General features: G+C 32.3%; 1 protein-coding gene across 5 annotated transcripts in view; it reads left to right on the forward strand.

Annotated features, from left to right (window-relative positions):
- LOC124374291 overlaps nucleotides 1-19,108 on the forward strand; it is a 1,063,620-nt gene that overhangs the window by 1,009,266 nt on the left and 35,246 nt on the right. For 4 of the 5 annotated variants that reach the window (XM_046832534.1, XM_046832531.1, XM_046832541.1 and 1 more), the window contains exons 34-38: nucleotides 367-611; nucleotides 6,418-6,563; nucleotides 13,680-13,923; nucleotides 14,492-14,664; nucleotides 16,490-16,655. In XM_046832534.1, the coding sequence (XP_046688490.1) occupies nucleotides 367-611; nucleotides 6,418-6,563; nucleotides 13,680-13,923; nucleotides 14,492-14,664; nucleotides 16,490-16,655 (974 nt within the window). Of the gene's footprint in view, nucleotides 1-366; nucleotides 612-817; nucleotides 904-6,417; nucleotides 6,564-13,679; nucleotides 13,924-14,491; nucleotides 14,665-16,489; nucleotides 16,656-19,108 lie in introns of all 5 variants that reach the window. The other variant, XM_046832545.1, reaches the window with a different exon arrangement.

The raw sequence follows: 19,108 nt of genomic DNA on the forward strand, positions 1-19,108 counted from the left end.
CAATTTATTCTTTTCATGATTTCAAAAATATTTTTTATAAAACAAAAATGCATAATTTAATTGGCCACCCAGCGTGAATAGTTTTTAGAGCTCATTATTTCCTATAAACAGATTAAATAAAACTACTATATTAATATGAAGGGGAATTTTTCGAGTTTAACAATGACCAAAAGAATTTCCTAATTAATTTGTTACTACTTGTTTCTTTTCGCTTTTGGGATAAAATAATAAAAAAATATTATTTGTTCTCAATTTTCTTTGAAAAAATAAGAAATGCGTAAAGTTGATAAAGAAAGAAGTTAGGATTGAAAGATAGCGAGGGTGAGGTGATGTTGGGTAGTGGGAGAGTGAGCGTGTGACTTACAGATCTGGTGAAGCGGACCGTGCCACTGCAGGTACTCCACTCAGCGGAACTGGAGGAGCTACAGCGACTGCTTCACTTCCCAGAGGAGGTGGCGTTGCGGCTGGCCGACTCGGAGAACGAGCTGTTCTACCAGGTGCCGCCCATAGACTACCTGCGCCAGGTGACTCTGGACCTCGGAGGCTCACCAGCGCAGGCCGGGGACACGCCGCGCGCTTCCGTCCGCGCACTCGTCAAACGTTTCAATGAGGTGAGTCAATTTGTGGTTGTACACTTGTAAGAAGTGGTATCATGAGGTGTCACAAACATAGGTGATTCTGGACCTCGGGTGATCGTCAGCGCAACCTGGAGACACGCTGTGTTTCCGTCCGCGCACTCGTCAAACGTTTCAATGAGGTGAGTCAATTTGTGGTTGTACACTTGTAACAAGTGGTAACAGGAGGTATACAAACCTAGGTGACTCTGGACCTCGGAGGCTCACCAGCGCAGGCCGGGGACACGCCGCGCGCTTCCGTCCGCGCACTCGTCAAACGTTCAATGAGGTGAGTCAACTTGTACTTCACTTGTAAAAAGTGGTAACAGGATGTATAACAAACATAGGTGACTCTGACTCCTAAGGCTAAAGTTTAGAACTGCGATATAAATGTTAGCTCGTCTCAACTTCATAAATGTTTCAATTCAGAAACTTATTTTTTAGCTTCTCAATGCTAATGGATACACGTTGATACCACGTTTATCTCATAATACTAATGGCTTATAATTTTGATATAAATTAATTAAATTAATTAATGTAATTTAATTAAAATTGATTTTTGTTTATTTAGAGATTGATGTACACTGATGATGGTTAAAAACCGAAACACGTGTATGTAATAAAAAGTTTTTTAAAAGGGTTTTGGTTACTTTCATTACATTAATATAAATTAATTCCATTTAGCTTACTGTTATAAACTGGTGTACTCAGGCCCCAGCCGAACAGGTGTACGCACGTCAATGTTCACTCGCACACGAGGTAGTACAAAAAACATGACATGATAAATAATATTATCTCATAGCCTTAGACTACCTTGTTTTTTCGCAATCTTACAACATATTGGTTCAGTAAGTATTTTTCAGCAGAGGTCTCCTAACTCCTTGATTTTCCCCACCCACATCTCCCTTTAAAACCTCACCGATCTGGCACGTTGCGATGGCGATTTGATCTGGAATTAGATGAAACTGGTGTATTAGTCACACTCGGGTAGAGGATGAAGTGTAATTTGTTTGCTACTGGAATGGTCAAAATCAAGATAACCAGTTATACTGAGGCTGTGTCTGTCTCAGAACTGTAGTGGTTTCACAATCTGATCGTCTCAGAGCATGGTAAGGTAAGAGCCGGTTATACCCGCGGTCAACTTGCGCCATAAGAGAAGTGTTAAACCTCAAGCAATTTACGACCTTATTTTTAGTCGTAGATTTATAAGAGGTATTTCATTTTAAAGTTATAACTAATACGCACCCAAACGCTCTTTACTTTTCTTGTAATGTATATAGCTGTTTGATGTTTAAACGATAAAGTACTAAAAGGTTTTTGGGATTTTTAGTACTTTTTTGAAAACCTATGAAAATATCTTTAAAACTTCAAAGAACATGCGTATTTACTACATCTTTAAAATAAAACATATCCTATAATTCATTGATTTAAAATAAGGCCGTAAAAATTATTGAAGTTTAACATTATTCTTATGGGAAAACACAACGTCATTTTACTACAGCCGGCCCTTAACATTTCCGCTGATTCTAGAAATCACGGTCATAATTCTCAGAAGCAATCATATAAACTTTATCAGGAGAGAGATGATTACCACAAATAAAGCAAAATGGGCTGCACAGGTCAGAGCGTTCACTCACATGGAAAATCGGATGATCTGAGTCAATATTTTGGGTAGTTTTGACTTCTCGTTCCCTAACGTCCGTTCTAAATCTTTCTTTCTCTCTGTATTATTTATGCTAACAATATAAACCTTTTACCTCCCTGATGACAAATTAGGAGCTATGCATCTATATATATAAAAATGAATGTTTGTATGTTTGTCATTTATGGAATCGTGAACTATTGGACCGATCATGATGAAAATTTGTACGTATATGTATTTTTCCACGGAGAAGGTTTATAAGCTATGCCCATCCCTTTCCCGATTCAGGATTCCGCCCCACTGGTTACAGAAATACCCATAAGAAATGCATTGCAGCAAACATATGTTAACGTCTTTTCAAATTTTTAATCAGCTGTTCTTTGTAAACATATATTACACTTATAGTTTTAAAGCATAGAGTAAGCTTAAGAGAAACGACAAATTTTGTTTAAACTGTTTTTGCAATCACTGTTAAACATAGACTTTACTATCCAGATAATACAATTCAAATTTGACGTAAAAATTCACCTTTAACTGCAATATTTATTTAATATAAACCATGCTCATGCTTGATCAGAAGAGTAATGCAGATATCATAATTACTATCTTACGTTGGCTACAAATATAAAGAATGTTTATAAAATCAACCTTAGTTGTTTTTTTTGACAGAAGTATGGTTCTCAAAACTCCGTGTGTACATATTCTCTCGATCGAGACAACAAAGCAAGCTCAATCGTGGCATCGGAGATATAACTAATTTAATCTAAAATTTATTATAGTAAAATGAAAATTTACTAAGTAATATAAGGACTTCGGTTCTTAAGATTTGCGTGCGAAGCCGTGGGTAACAGCTAGATAGAGGCAGGAATATGGTACATACCTTCATAATACGCCCAAGAGGCTCACGATGGAACGACTATCAATTATCTCAGCAATGTTTAGAATGTGATAGAAAAAGAATAAGTGAATATAGTGTACTGTTTTCAACGGGAAATTGCGTGCGAAGCCGCGGGCAACTTTTGCAAAAAATTATTGAAATGCGCAGCAAAGCGCGCCGGGCCCGCTAGTAATATATAAAAATGAATTTTTGTCTGTTATGTATGTCCTTTATAGAATCGAAAACTATGTGACTTATCATTATGAAAATTTGTATGGATATGTATTTTTCCACGGAGAAGGTTTATATGCTATACCCATTGATGTAACTCGCGACCAGGCGGCGCGGCGCTGCAAATGATACAAGTTTTCAAAGCGCTTGTACATTATAAACTGCAATTACAAGACAGTTATGTTTATTAAACAGCCAAACACTATTTGAAGGTGCTAAGTTATGATGTATATTTGTCCTTTAAATAAATTTCTAGTTGAACTTAAAGCTTGAGTGTTATACCATTTTATAATAAAGTACATTTACATGTACAATACACTTTTGACAGATTTTCTTGAACGTGACATCAACGCAAATTCTACATCGGCATTGGAAATATAATTCACTTGAACCATAAGTGCTCATACGCGGACAAAGCTTACGTAAAGCGTGCGAAGACGCGGGAAACAGCCAGTTTTTTTTATATTTTCTTCTCCTTGTATATATAATCATGACTACGAGTTTTTTAAACTCGTAACTTGTTTCACTTCAGTTGTCAGTAAAGCAATTTTATAAGTAACCATTAAATGGTTTAAGTTTAATATTTATTTAATTAGAATGTATTTAGTTAGACTTTAAGGTTGTAAAACGTTTTTCAGAATTAGGTACCTTTAGTTCCAAAGTAAATAATATTATTAGTTTTTAATTAATAAATGTGACCTGTTCAAAACATAATCCCAATTTAGATAGACTCGAGGGTTTGAATGTCCTGTTATTGTAAAAAATATTCTGCTTAGTTAAACTGTAGGTGAAACAGCCATCTTTTGTGCGCTTGTTTATGCTAGTGCACTAACATAAAAAGCCAATAAAGTTCTTTCCTTCCATTGCCACTGCAGTTGCATTCAGCATCAACATATACAAAGACAAGTGCATAACAGTGTTTACAAGAGAAAGCTTCTAGCTGTTACTCCTGTAAAAGCATACGTGAATCAGCTAACTTTTGCTTGTAATATGATTTACAATATTTACTTCTTCAGTTCACTACTAGCATATTTCTTAAATACAAGGTAGCGGTTGTAATGAATGCACACACATTCAAAATGAGTGTATATTATATATTGTTGATTTTGTTTTATTAATTTGTCACAGGAGCACTATAGATGCTAGTTTAGTTTTAAACAAAGGTAAGGATCACATGTCTTGTAACAAGATTCACTACATTTTCATGCGGCATTCCAAATCTATGCCTCATTTTACTCTCGAGATATGCTGCCGAAAGACAGACGACAAGAAAAGAAATTTGGCCAGCTCCTTGAGCACTTTACTAACGGTCAACCAAATCACATGGAAGGATAGCCACGATTACTCGAATGTCTGTATGGAATTTACTAAAAAGTGCCTCACTCCCTGCTGGATGTAGAGGTGTTTCTTAATGACGCTCAAGTTTCATGTGGCTTTTTGAAGAATTATTATCAATTCCTACTCTGTATCTTTTTGACAATGAAAAGATTGTGATGGAAACACGCTTTTCCGAACATTTGGCATTGTTCAGTGATACAAAATATAAGTAACACTACGTTTCGAGATCTGCAATCTGATCTCTTCCTCACCAGGACAACCAACCTTACTTCTAACTCCAATTTTTGTTAAAATAAACAAATCATACCACGCATAGGTATGACACTCAGGAATAACAACAGTCATCCATGTATCCTTCTTGACCCACTAAGCACATAAGCTCGTGCATGACCTCTACCAAAGTGTATTTTCCCGTCCTTTATCGTACTCTTAGAAGTTACAGCAGTGCACAATCTAGTTAACTTTCAATAACTTAAATGATGTACGTTCCCCGCATGTAGATGATTGATTGTATGAGTTGTTAGGCTTCAGTATTTTATCATTTTTCTGTCTTTCTAATAACGCAAATATACAGTAGGCTATGATTAACATTTCAGTCTAATCTATGTTTTATACTATATTCTAATGAAAGCAGAAATGTTTAACCTTTTCAAAAATTTCAATGTTTTATTAGTTGGTATTGCAATGGCATTTAAGTAACTCTTAAAATGTATGCTAAATTTTAATTTAATTTATATTTATCAAAATTACGTCTACTAAATGACAGTCATTAAATGGAAATTTTTATAATTTTTATAAATGTAGGTACATTTTGGGACATTTTTGTAAAAGTTTTAAGCATAAAATTTGGCTTATCAGTAGTTGGCATCTGCATTACAAACATCTTACAGTCGATTAAATACGATATCATTCTATCTACAGGCCAAAAACAGTATTTGGGGCATTCTATACTGAACTATTATCAATGTACGTCTTTCCAGAAGGTGATTAAAAGGTGTGTGTTCTCGTGTTGTGCTTCTCTCTTCAGTCATATCACGTTTTCAAGAAAGGAAAACATTTTTTGCAGGTTACTTTTGTTTAATTCTTCGTGTTCAGTCCGAAAATAGAAAATAGCAAATTTGTAGACGTTTTAAAAACAAATCATAACTTTCCACAAACAGTAGAATCATGGTATTATACATAAATAAATCCACCCAGAAAAATTAATACGCTATATTATTTAAAAAAATCATTTTTATGAAATTATATTCTATATTCAATATGTTTTACAATTTATTGTGTATTCAAACTCAAAACAACCGGAAACAATATTGTTCTTTTAAATATTTATCAGATAAGGTATCTCAGATGTTTTAAATACATTTGATGATAAGTTTTGAGCGCTTCAGAAGAAAAACTGTATGCCCCAATCATAATCTAATTTTAATGGTAACAGCATATTCATAAGCGAAAAAGATAGTTTTTAAATCCATAACATCGAAAATGACAACTTTTAATTCTATATTTCCAATATTTACTTGTATCTTGAAAATACTAAATCATTAAAAATACGTCATACTAATTTTAAAACGTAAATTCAATATTTCTGTTTTCGTTTTTCTTTTGTTATGTTAGGAGTACGGTGCACCTTTACCGCCCATGATAAAGTTGCAATATATTATTTAGTTGCATCCTCTATTGGAACCGAACACATTATAATGATCTACTCCTTGCAGGTCAGTTCGTGGGTGACTCATCTGATAATTTCTCAGCCGACACATGAAGACCGCAAGTGTGTCCTGTCTTGTATCCTCAGGGTGGCCCTCACCTGCTGGAACATCGGGAACTTCAACGGTGCCATGGAGATTGTTGCCGGCCTAAAGTATGATTCTACCCTCTGGTCTTTTCGGTGTTGTGGTCTTGCATGCGATGTCTGTGTATTTATCATTCTTGTCCTCCATGTTTCCTTTCACAGTTTCTTTGAAATGAGGACCTTTACGTCAGTGCATAGCTGGGTGCGGCAATGCAGTGTTCGGCAGCATCTACACGAGATGGGACTCTGGGGTAGGGGTTTCTTTCGGCCTCCAGCCGACTCTATGTTGTAGGCCGGCGGAAACTACTTGCCCCAGAGTCGAGCGAGCGTCACGCCTTCCCGGATACTCCGAAATAATTTCATCAATCTCGTGTAAATGGCCATCAATAACTGTTAACGCGTAACTAAGAAAATATTTAGTAACGCGTACACAATACATAACGGATACACAACAAATTTATGAATATCTCCGGGTTAAAACTGATTCCGTACATAAAATTAAATATGTCTTTAACACACTGTTAGCTTTAGTTGATTTAATTTCCAGTTCTCTTATAACCCTGCATTACTGCAGAACATTAAGTTAATGAGAAGTTATTTATGTTCTGGTTGTATCGGATATTGTATTAATATATGACATTGATTAAATTTTAATCCTGTACCTTTAGAGTTTGGTATATTTTTAGAAGTTTTGGATTGTATAATGATGATTTATACACTTTGAACCTGTTTTGTTAGCTTAGAAGGGAATTCATCGTTATCATAGGTTAGACACACTTAGTGTTTTAATAATGATAAAGCTAACAAATTCAAATGCATTAATGATTGAAATAGAATAATAATAACTAGTATAACTGTGCTTGTCTGTAATTTTCTGGAACATTCATGATTCTGTAACTTGCAGAACAAAAACTTAGAATTTATCATTGACTTTTATGTTTACAAATAATATTTTATTCATTTTATGCAAATCTATAGACTACTTATATAAGGACATATTATTTTAAGTGATTCTGGTATTAATTACAAATATAGAATATTCAACGTAATTATTATTATGTTTTGTGTGTTTCTTACAATTTGTTTACTTTACCTGTGTTAATGAGTATTATCCTGTAGATATGTTCCATTTAAATATTTTTGCCAGTACTTTTCTGGAATACCGTACTTCATAATAAATGGTATTTCCAAGGTGAAATTAATAGAGTTATAATGTTCATAACAGAGATTAAATAACGGATTTATTTATAGTGGATGTATTGCAATTGATTTACACGTAATTTAATTAGTCATATCTGTACTGAATTTCATTTGTATGGTTACTGAATAATAAAGTTCTGTTTAGTCAAACACATGCAATTTATAACGTTGTACATTGCTAATAATTCATAAATATTGTATTATGGTGTGTAAAACAGATTTCTAAATACCATTGGTTCATAAAATTAACCCTCCTAGGTTGTGGATGCCACATATTTATAGACTCGGGTCTTTATAATGTTCCCCTAACGTTTACCAAGTATAACGAGCTGTGTCTTTTCAATTGTACGGAACTAGATAAATCCAGTTTGCCTCAGGAGAAGTGTACAATTAACAATTGTTAAATCAATACTAAGCCTATCTCCAAAAAAAACAAATAACTCACTCCATAATTCTATATATCTTATCTATTAATAATGTGTAGCTGTAATAAGCCCTCGTATGTTTAATAACAGTTTCATTCAATAACCTTTGCTACGGTGCAATAACCTTCATCTATTTAGAGTTGTCCAACATAATATATTAAAAACCTATTCCCCCTGCCAGATGCTGAATTTCAAAATCGAAGGACCGATCATGTTTTTAATAGTTACTGTACCTAATGTAAAAGAATGTTTGACTCCTTCCGTGTACTTTAAATGTTTGCTGTGTGGTTATAATGTAGTATAATTGTGCGGTTATGTTTGAGTGGGTTGTACCAGCCAGTTACCGATTGTAGCGGTGAGCGAAAATCTACGAGAACCGTCTACCTAATCTAAGGTGAAGCTTGTTTTTCACTGTCGTAATATCTCAGGAGTTACACGTCCCAGGAGCTACAGTTTGGGTCCGCATTTGTAGTGATGGTGTGTTACTATAAGTTAAAGTAAAGCATTTTCGGTTTACTTACTTTTGCCACACCTTATATAAATACTCGAACTAAAGACAAGTTCACTTCTACTTCTTGTCTATTTTATTTGTATTTTTGTAGACTCTGTCCAATCAAAAACGTTTCTTCATTTTTTACTAAAATGTCTAAAACACATTGGTGAGATGTGCGTTTAGACAGTGAGAGCTACCAGAAACAGGTTTAATTACTTATGAAAATTCAGAGTGTTTTTTTTTTCAACTTAAATTAGAAGTTGATCCAAATTTATTGGATTTTAACAATCCGTAAGGTAAAGATGTTTGAGGTTTTTTGAACACATATTATACTTAATATATACGTATATATGTTTTTGTTTTGTAGAATATACACAAATATGTTCATATATACATAATTATTATATACTGTAATAATTAACCTATTCTCTGTAAAAATGTATTAGGTCATTTGTTTTGTCCCAAGATAATTACTTAAGTCTTCTACTTATATGCATAAACTGTGTTAAAATTTAGTAAACACACTACTTATGTTACAGAATTATGTGGTGCCAAATTCAAAATCCCGCATGCAGGGATGTAAAGTTCACAAACTAATTTCGCAAATTGCTGGCAGGTAGCCAAGCTACCAACTGTGATAATCTCTAACACATAATTCACTGGAAGCTTCATCATTATCGTTAATATTCCGACATCTAGATCTCAGATAAAATTACCCTGTGTAAGTTTTGTATCCACGTATATTTGTTAATGTTACCCGTTTGACCCAATGGGACGACCTACGCCAGGTGCCTCCTTCCCCCACACTGCCGACCTTTAGGTCTATGTATTGTTTTTATTAAATAACTTTTTTACAGCTAATTGATTAATAGACATTTTTAGAGCATTTGAGTCATTTGACATTAATAATTAACTATAAAAACATTGAAATTTCATTTGGAAGATGAAAATGCATTTGTTTCCACATTAATACAACTTCAGTTAAGAACACAGAAGGGGCTAAGTATTCAACAAAAAAGTAGCTGTGAAATAAAATATAAAAACCTACTCTACACAGGTAACAATTACCTCTTACAATAGTAAATCCTGTTTCTAAATTTGTCTTTCCAAACCACAACAATCTGTGCATTTGGACAATAGACTATATACATAAAAACTTAATTACCTTGATTATTTAATCGTTTTTATCATCATTTAAATTAATGAATTTTGATAAGCATAAATTTTTTATGTATCTTTTCTTCACAGCACACATTTGTACTTGATTGATTAGTTAATATATTGCTTTGTGAATTAGCTGGTCATAGACTAAATATTTATTATGCTCTTTCTATTTTAAAAAGAAGTTGAACAGAGTTTGCATTTATGACTAGAACGTGGCTAAATGTATATAGAAAAATATACATTTGTTGAAACCGTAAGAAAAGTTATTAATTATAGGCGTACCAAGAAACTAAATCACTGTTGGTATTTGGTACATTAATAATGGATATAATCATACCAATTCTAAAACACTGACGGGTGTAATTTTTATAGATAAAACTACCTGCGTGTATTTGACATATAGTAAACCCTCCCTGCGATGTAAGTCAAGATTATCCTGATTAAGTAAAACCGTCAGCTTACTACTAAAACTTAAATTCGAATATGTTAGAAATTACAATTTTAAGACTATGAAAAGCAAAATATTCTTTAGTTAATTATAGGGTTCTTAGATAGAGCAAAGAATCAAATAACCGCCAATATGTAGGATAGAATAGAGTTGACAAATTCGATTTTAAAATTATTATTTTAAATCATATATTATGAATAAACTGAAGTTCTCACAAACCAACTATATTTTCTCAGATGATATTACTCAATTATTGCATAATAATTTATTACTCATTAGGCTGTTTGAAATACCTCCGATTTCACGATATTAGAGGTAAAATCATCTACAAAAATATACGTTTGGTAAGCACCATATTCCATTTAAGAGTTTTTAATGATTTTCGTTTATAGTATCAAATATTAAACACTTCAAATTAATTATTTAATTAAAATCTCATCCCAATATTATATTACGATAATCAATTTACTTATCCTTAAGAATCTTTTGCACATTCAACTTTCAGTTACTAATGGTTTCCCCTGAAAACAATTGACTTAAAATTCACTTCACTATTGATCTACTTTTCTGTAGTAATTATTAATTGTTTTTTACATCCTCGTTAAATTCTCAAGCCTTGGACGAACTATTCAACACTACCCTGACATTAAAAAGTATAAACCATAACAAATACAGATATGTTTTAGTCTCAATGTTAGTCAAACATACGTTTTATGGTTTACTCTAGTTGTGTACAATTTCCTCTGAAAAATTAGTTGCCAGGCTCGTCTGCATTTAATTAATTAGTGATGGCAACCTCAACTCAGCTATTAGCTCAGAAATGTCTATCCCTTGTGCAGTTATCTACTCTTGTGGTATACTTTTGTGTTAACGATCCACAACAAACTGATTGTAATGTACTTTAGAAATAAAGATTCTTGGTTCTTCTTATTATACAACACTGTTCGCTTCCATACGATTTGAATCCCATGTCTATCATGCCTACATATACACCACTAACAAATAATAGTACAAGCCCAGTCTAAAGAAACTGTATGAATAATTCCATTGCCTCTTTGTGCAAGTCAGCAATAATCGCTCCAAAGATAAGCAGCAGGTTGCTACAATCAGCCCTGTGAGTGGAATGATATAATCAGTCATACATGTATAAACACTACTGTTCTAACTATGGTTTGATAAATGAAACAACAATTATTATTATTTCTCTTGTGTCTTACTACTTAGCTGTTACTACTTTACTACTATTTGTAGAAATTATGTACACAATGTAACTACATAATTTGTAAAACACTTAATTTTAGTGCCATGAAGATGAGGGAGACTTAGTTACGTATATGATACCAAAATATTAATAAATAATCAGGTAGTTAGATTAAAATTTTACAAACAGTATTAAGATTCTTGTTATCTTCTCCTGTACAGTTAAGTAAAAATATAAGACAAGTGATTTGATCATTGTTGGCATATCCATTTTGTTGTTTTTTTTTCTCTTGAACTATTTTTAAGTTTAAATTAGTCACCACTTTTGGTGCAAGGCAAAGATTACAACATAATGTAAAAGGAAAGTTACTTTATTCATTTTTTTAATGCAATGTTGCCTAAAACTATTTCATTACAAGCCTTGAATATATAGTCACTCAGAATTTTAAACAGCGTTTAAATTAAAATCGACTTTCCCTTTAAATTAAAACAATTGGAAAATTTATCTTTCATGATTTACTAATAATTAATACAATTATTACTGTTCTCAGAATAATAAGTCAGTTAATATTGTAAATAAATAATTTAATGATAAAATACCGTAATGAACTTAATTATCATCTCTTTGTTTCGCTGGTAGGCGACTATATATTGCGAGCCACTTTACCTTACTTCCAAGTTTTAAATTTTTATGGACGGAAATGAAGCACAGGAAAGTAATTTCTAATTACAGTTCCTTATTTTATTAAAACTATTCTGGATAAAATATTATATGAATAAAAATAAATATAGTTGGCTTACAATGTATCAATAAATACCTAAATTAGTTCCTTAGTATGATGGGATCATTTTTCTTTACATCTTTCAACATAGTTTAACCTATCATTCTTGTTATATTTTTAAAAGTATATTCACTAGTATTATTTATAACTTTGTGTTTATTTAACTTCCCTTCTTCTAGTCTCTTTTCATATTCAAACGTTTTGGAAATCGTTACATGTAATTACTACCAGGTTTATTTTGCTTCAGTTTTACCAATAAAAGAAAAGAATGTATACTATCCGTGTCACCTCCATGAAGGCAAGTGATCGTATAGACTGACAATCCACGATTATCTAACTAACCAGTCAATTGTTACATTCTAAATGATTATAATTGTTGTTTTTGTTTTTTTTTTTTTTTTTTTTATAGCAGTAAAAGTTATTTGCTTTCAACAATCAGCTTTGTCATAGTATTCTACTGCCTAACTCTATAATTTACTTGTAAATTTAAATTTATTTTACTTCAATTTCTCTTCTATGTTATTAATTTTTGTTAATATTCATTTGGATGTGTATGACTTATTGGTTCTTGAAATTATATCATATTACAATTATATTAAATTTCATAGGCTAACACAATTGGCTGTTTTAAAATAATTTTAACCTTATTGGTTTAGTTATTTTTTGTAAATTTAAATGTAGAGTCAATGATTTAAAAATCTGAGTATATCGAAAAACAATACATTTCATTTAAATAAAATATATAGATAATCTAATACAAGATATTATAATATGAGAACTGGTACTAGATACTTTGTGGAGTATCAAGTCATTTCTTGTCTACAAAATAAAATTTTACAAAAATCACATCGAGTTACAGAGGTATGTCCACAAATTCTTTTGCGTCTAGAGGCCTAAAAGACTAACGCAATAATGTGTTAAAAGTATGTATAATTTCATTTTTGTTTATGTATTTATGACATATTTATTGATGTATTTATATTTTTTAATTACTTGATATTAATCTTATGGAGATAACTTTGAAAGGCTATGTAAGTCATTTAGGAATAAGGTTTAATAAGGTTTTAATGTTTTCTACTACAAATTTCAGCTATATATGGTGTTGGAAAGGGAAAAAATCAGTAATGAATATACGAAATCTATACATTTTAAAAGTATAGAAAAATTTAACATCTGCATGAGCAAGGTGTAATAATCATAACAATATTTGTCTATGCTATAAGGAGAGATAGGTCTCTTTTGAGCCTGCTCATTCTGCTTGTTTCATGGATTAAGAGTCAGTGTGATGATTGTATAAAATAAAGTAAATTTCAGACTTTAGTATACAAGATGGATAGTGCTGATAAAATTGCTAAGGTCAAAGATGAAATTTAATCTGAGATATCCCTAATCCAAACCCTAATCCATACCACACTTTAGATCATGCGGCCACCAGTTCTTCTTGCTGTACAGTTATGTTTTCTGTTTTAACAGGTCAAACAAATTGAAGCCATTCTGGTTGTCAATTACGGAGAAGGAAGCACTGCCTGTGCTCGAGTTCCTGTCGTCTGCTCTCCTGTCAGTCGAGTATGATCGAGCACTAGGCAGAGCTCTGGCCATGCCCGAGTGTAAAGTTGTGCCTTTCTTTGGGGCGTTCCTCCGAGATCTGAGGGACATCCTGTCGACGACGCCCAGCCTGGTGGTGCTGGCGCCCAGCGGAGAACACACACATCTTGAGGTGCGCCCAGTGGACTTTAGTTGGTTGAATATCGATAATAACTTGTCAATCAAAATTTTTCCTTTAATACTATTCCATTGAAAATTTAATAATAGAAATTACATATCAATGTTTTAAGAATAAATGCCTATCACTCCCCACCAATCTCTTAGTTTGATTATTTTATATAAACCTAAAAAGTACTTTAATTTGAGCAAAGGATGCCCATAAGGTAACAACCGAGTATATAGTGTGTGGTTTTTTTATTCAGGTGGGCCATCATATACCAGAAACCTTCTTGGGACATATTTTATGAAATTCAATATACTTTAATAATTAAGAAATTTGTGTTATGAACATAAAAATACAAACCATGATCTACTACGCTGCAATAGTTGATTAATACAATGATAATCATAATTACAATTAAAAATATAACCGTCTACTACTCAAAAGCTTTTGACTTCATACAGTATCCATTCAGCCTAGCATCTGTATTTGGCTTGATGGGTATTATAACCGGTCTTGTGACTAGATATCTACAGTCACAAATATCAAATGATATCATGCTGTTGTGTTTGATGTGTAGTTTATTTCTGACTATAATGGAGAGGACCATTACTTCACGAGAATTGGTCCAGGAGGCCTCATCAACCTGGACAAGATCTACCGCACACAAGCTGTCATGGATCGTATAGCCTCCTTCCATCAGCATTTTCATCACCGAGAAAGAGACACTGACACCTTCATCGACCAGATTAGGTAGGGTTCAATAAAAACAACTTAGATTATCAAGTTGAAACTAAAATATAAAATTAGTTAACAAAGCTTGCACATCCCTTTTGACACGGTTTGAAGAAAGATCGATTTAAATGAGTGTCTATCATCTTGAAGATATATCGTGAGACATACACAGAGTTGTTTATAATCATATATGAATCAGAATGTTGCATCAAATAATGGCCGCTATCTTAGAACTTTTGAAGGATCATGCTGAGTAATAAATTTGTTCAAATATGAGAGAAATATAACTATATCAAGTTTGGTTGCAATCAGTTTAAAATATCCTTTGAGGTGCAGTTGGATGAAAGGGAAATTTCACATGTGGCTATCAACTCTAAGTACAAAAAAGCTAAAGATGGATTATTAGTTTTAAAAGTTGATTTGTATAACACTGACAAATTATACTGAAAGCATTTTAATATAATACTTTAAAAATTTTAGAAACTCTATTATCTTTAATCTTTAAAATTGTTAATATTATAATCACTAGTTTAAAACACTATGGACTTTGTTTGGGTGCAATCAGTCAAAAATTATTTTAAATTACTTATGTGTACTGGATTGCTTTGATGCTGTTGTGTAATTCTTTAAACTTTATGGCAGCCATCTGGAAACTTTACTAGATATTTAAAAACTGAAGGATTGACATTTTTAAGTAACCTAAGAATTCTAGTCGTTTCAGGCTTGTTTTATAACTAATAAATAACCATTTCTATTAGACACATTGAATGACCTTAAGATCGCCTTGAAAATCTTGACCACAAGATATGTCAAAAAAGGGTGTTTCATTATAATGTGTCATTTCATTATATTGATTAGTAATGCAGTTAAAAAACATAAACTACGCCATCACATAAATCATTTTTTATACAACATTTTATTTTCTGATAAAATAGTTTAAAATGGAAACCATTGATTGCAATTTGAAACTGAGTCTCAAACTTATAACTGTTTCACTGTACAAACTTAAAATTTATTGTTTAAATGCTAATGGTTTTTTTAATAGGTTATCTCTCACAAATGGTTCATAGTTTACTATATTCAATATTGTTTCTTATGGAAAAATATATTTTAGGATTCTATTCTATACGGTTCATAAGAGAGTCCCATAACCCCTTTGGTAGCCATGTTACAGGTACTACAGGACATATGAAAAAAATCGAACTTTTGCATGTATCTTACAGAATTGTCCTGGGCAAGTGTTCAGGTTTTAAAAAGGGTTTGAGATTTTTTTAACCATTTTGTTCATATATTCTGTTAAATATTTGACTTTGCTTGAACTCTCTTGTGCCTATATAGCTTTAATACATTCGTAACTCATCGTTCAAGCCTCTCATTATACATGCGCATTTAGACCTATGGGTGGGGATGGGTGGGATGTTATGTACATTTAGGATTTATTCTCCCTTTTTTTGTTCTCAATTCATTTGCTAAGGCTTTATAACTAGATAAATATCTTTTTCAAAACTTTCCCAGTATAAAACATTGTGACCCATCACTAGGTCACAGCATTTATTTTTAATAAACATACAAATGCATGTTGTGGTCCTCTGGTGGATCACATATTAAAATACGTAAATGCCCTTAGAAAACATTTATTTTTAGGTTTTTCGTTATACATATCTATTATATTATCACATCAGTGCTTATAAGGTATGAGACTTTTGTATTGTGAAGTGATCATTCAAATAATTTAATTGATCAAGAGAAATGTTTCGAAGTATATTTTTTGTAGGATTTTACGATTTAATGAAATTGTCATAGTTTATGTGTAACAGTGAGTACATTTTGCATTATTTGTTAGTATCCACACTTCAAGTATCGAACGCTCGTATCTGCTGGAGGAGAAGGAGGATGAGACCAGTGAACTGGATGCGTACCAACCTGTACAACCTTTGAACAATGATCATGGAGTGAGCTACTTCCCAATCTCTGCTCCTCATAACAACATCAACCATCACACATTACAGGTAGCAGGATTGTGTTATACTTTTAGAAGACCCTGAATCATACTGCATTTGCTTATTTAATACATAGGAGTATCTGCTACATCATCTTCTGTAGTGATGATATAACTAGAAATAAAACTTCTGTCCAAGATGTAAGAGGCAGTATCCAAAATATCCAAATTATTAATAGGTGAAATAGATATATTCAGGTAATTAAATTTATTTACCGATTTTAAGTAATTAGGAACCAGAACATGATTATCTACAAGTTGTATTACAAGCTAAAATAGTTAAAAGTATACAAGAATTTATCAAAAAGTATCTGATCTTGAATTTTACGAAAACTATTACATTGTCATCATTTTTGAGCCTATTTCCTTTAGAGTTTTCCCTTTTACATACTACACCCAGAAATACTGAACTGATGGTTGTTAACAAGAGCTGAAAGTCAATATTATAATAATTTATGTTTGATCTGATATGCCTAGTGGTGGCAATAAGGATTTGGAGGTCCCCCACAATGTTTTACATTGGACCCTCTCTTAAAAAATGTATTTTTTCTTGGGCCCCCATACCCCCGGACCTTTCCTGCACCTCAGGCCCAGAGAGCCCTCTATTTTCACTACTGCCTTTGACCTAACTTTTTTTCAGACATTAAGCCTCATATGGCCTTATGAAGTATCAGTTCAGAGTGATAGGTTTTGTGTGTTACATCAACGTAGGCGGAAGCTTCTGCATAATTATGATTAAGTGCCGTTGCCCCACTCACCAAAACATTTTGTTGCGGATCTCAAAGTAAGTTATATCCAACAGTGACACCAATATTGTGTAATGAATGTTTATAAGTACAATAGATTAGATCTACTTACTATAATAGAGTCTAACAAAAGTATAAAAGACTAATAAGAACTATGTTTTTTTATGAAGACTTGCTATTGTAGATTGCAGTAATATATTTTTTGTGACAAAGAGGGTAACATTTATCACAACAAGAGAAACAAGACATAAATATTAGAAATGCAATCATTCTCATGAAAGTCTTATCACAATTAGTACACTCCACTATTTGGTAATAGGTAGATCTTGACAGAATGCAGTATTATCCTATTTATTTTTCACCAAGCACTAGGATAAATAATATGATACTTGATTCCTCAATTACATAAAAATACAAGCACATATTATGTGGTTGACAGAGTACAACCACTTTTGCCTGCAAACAGCTCTACATCTATGAGTATTATCAAAATTGAATGTATAAAGAACTAAACTCAACATATCAGAGCATTATCAAATGGAAGATTTATAAACAACTGAACTAAACATATCACAAAGATGTGTCACCCTAACAATGAAATTTTAGATTTAACTTATTGGAGTGAGCTCACAGCTTTGTGCTTCTACATGTTAATTCGTAATGTGAGTTAAATATATTCACACTCAACCAGAGACATATTCAGAGGATATCCAGGGTGGTTGAACCCCCCTGTCCACTACAAATTGTTGGAGAAAATGATAAAATATTCCCATTACTTAAACTTTCAGTTTAAAATCTCAAATTGAAATATTACACTGCATTTTTGATAGATTTGCGATGATGTAAGATTGATGTGTCAGAGTTATCGTAATTTAGACTCATAAAATAAATTGTATGGTTAGAACGCTATTTCTTGTGGTTATAGTTGTGTTCATTGTCATATCGCACAAATTATATTATTTTTTGTTAACATAATGTATCTTAGATACCAGTACATCTAGATTTGAAATTTTCCATGAAGAGAACAATATAAGATCTATCATACAACTTTATCTTTAAGAGTAGGGAAACTAAACATGGCATTGTGCAGTTTAAATTACTGCTACAGAATATGTACGAATATGTGCTAATTAAACTGAGATGGATCTTATGAAATATAAATATACAAGAAATTTAATTAGGAGGGGGTGGGAGGAGTTTGAACTCTGTTTTTGAGCATTATGTACTACAGATAAAAAGATGTTTGGAAAATGTGGAGAAATCTTTAAGAAATTATTAATTAGATTGAATTATAAAACTGTATATTATAATATAATGTAGTACATAATGCTCAAAAACAGAGTTCAAACTCCTCCCACCCCCTCATAATTAAATCGGACATCAACTAACAAAAAAGGACCACATGATCCAGGACTTATATGTAGAATACACATATGTGGAGCTTCAAAAGATGTATGCTAGTAAAATGTCTTAGGGACAGTATCTGATCATTAAAACCATTAATTGATAAAAGATAATAGAACAATCCAGAAAGATCGTTGTTAGATTTTGTCAGGAGATACGCTATTGGACATAAGTTGATATTGATATCTAGTTGGTCCACAAATGGAAATAAATATCACTCTATCTGCAATCTTATGACAACTTTTGTAGGTGTTTACAAAACTTGTTAAACACTAAAATTATACAAACTGGCTAAATTAAAGATTATTTGTAG

This window comes from Homalodisca vitripennis, chromosome 1, assembly GCF_021130785.1.
Source record: "Homalodisca vitripennis isolate AUS2020 chromosome 1, UT_GWSS_2.1, whole genome shotgun sequence".
NCBI classification, from domain to species: Eukaryota; Metazoa; Arthropoda; class Insecta; order Hemiptera; family Cicadellidae; genus Homalodisca; species Homalodisca vitripennis.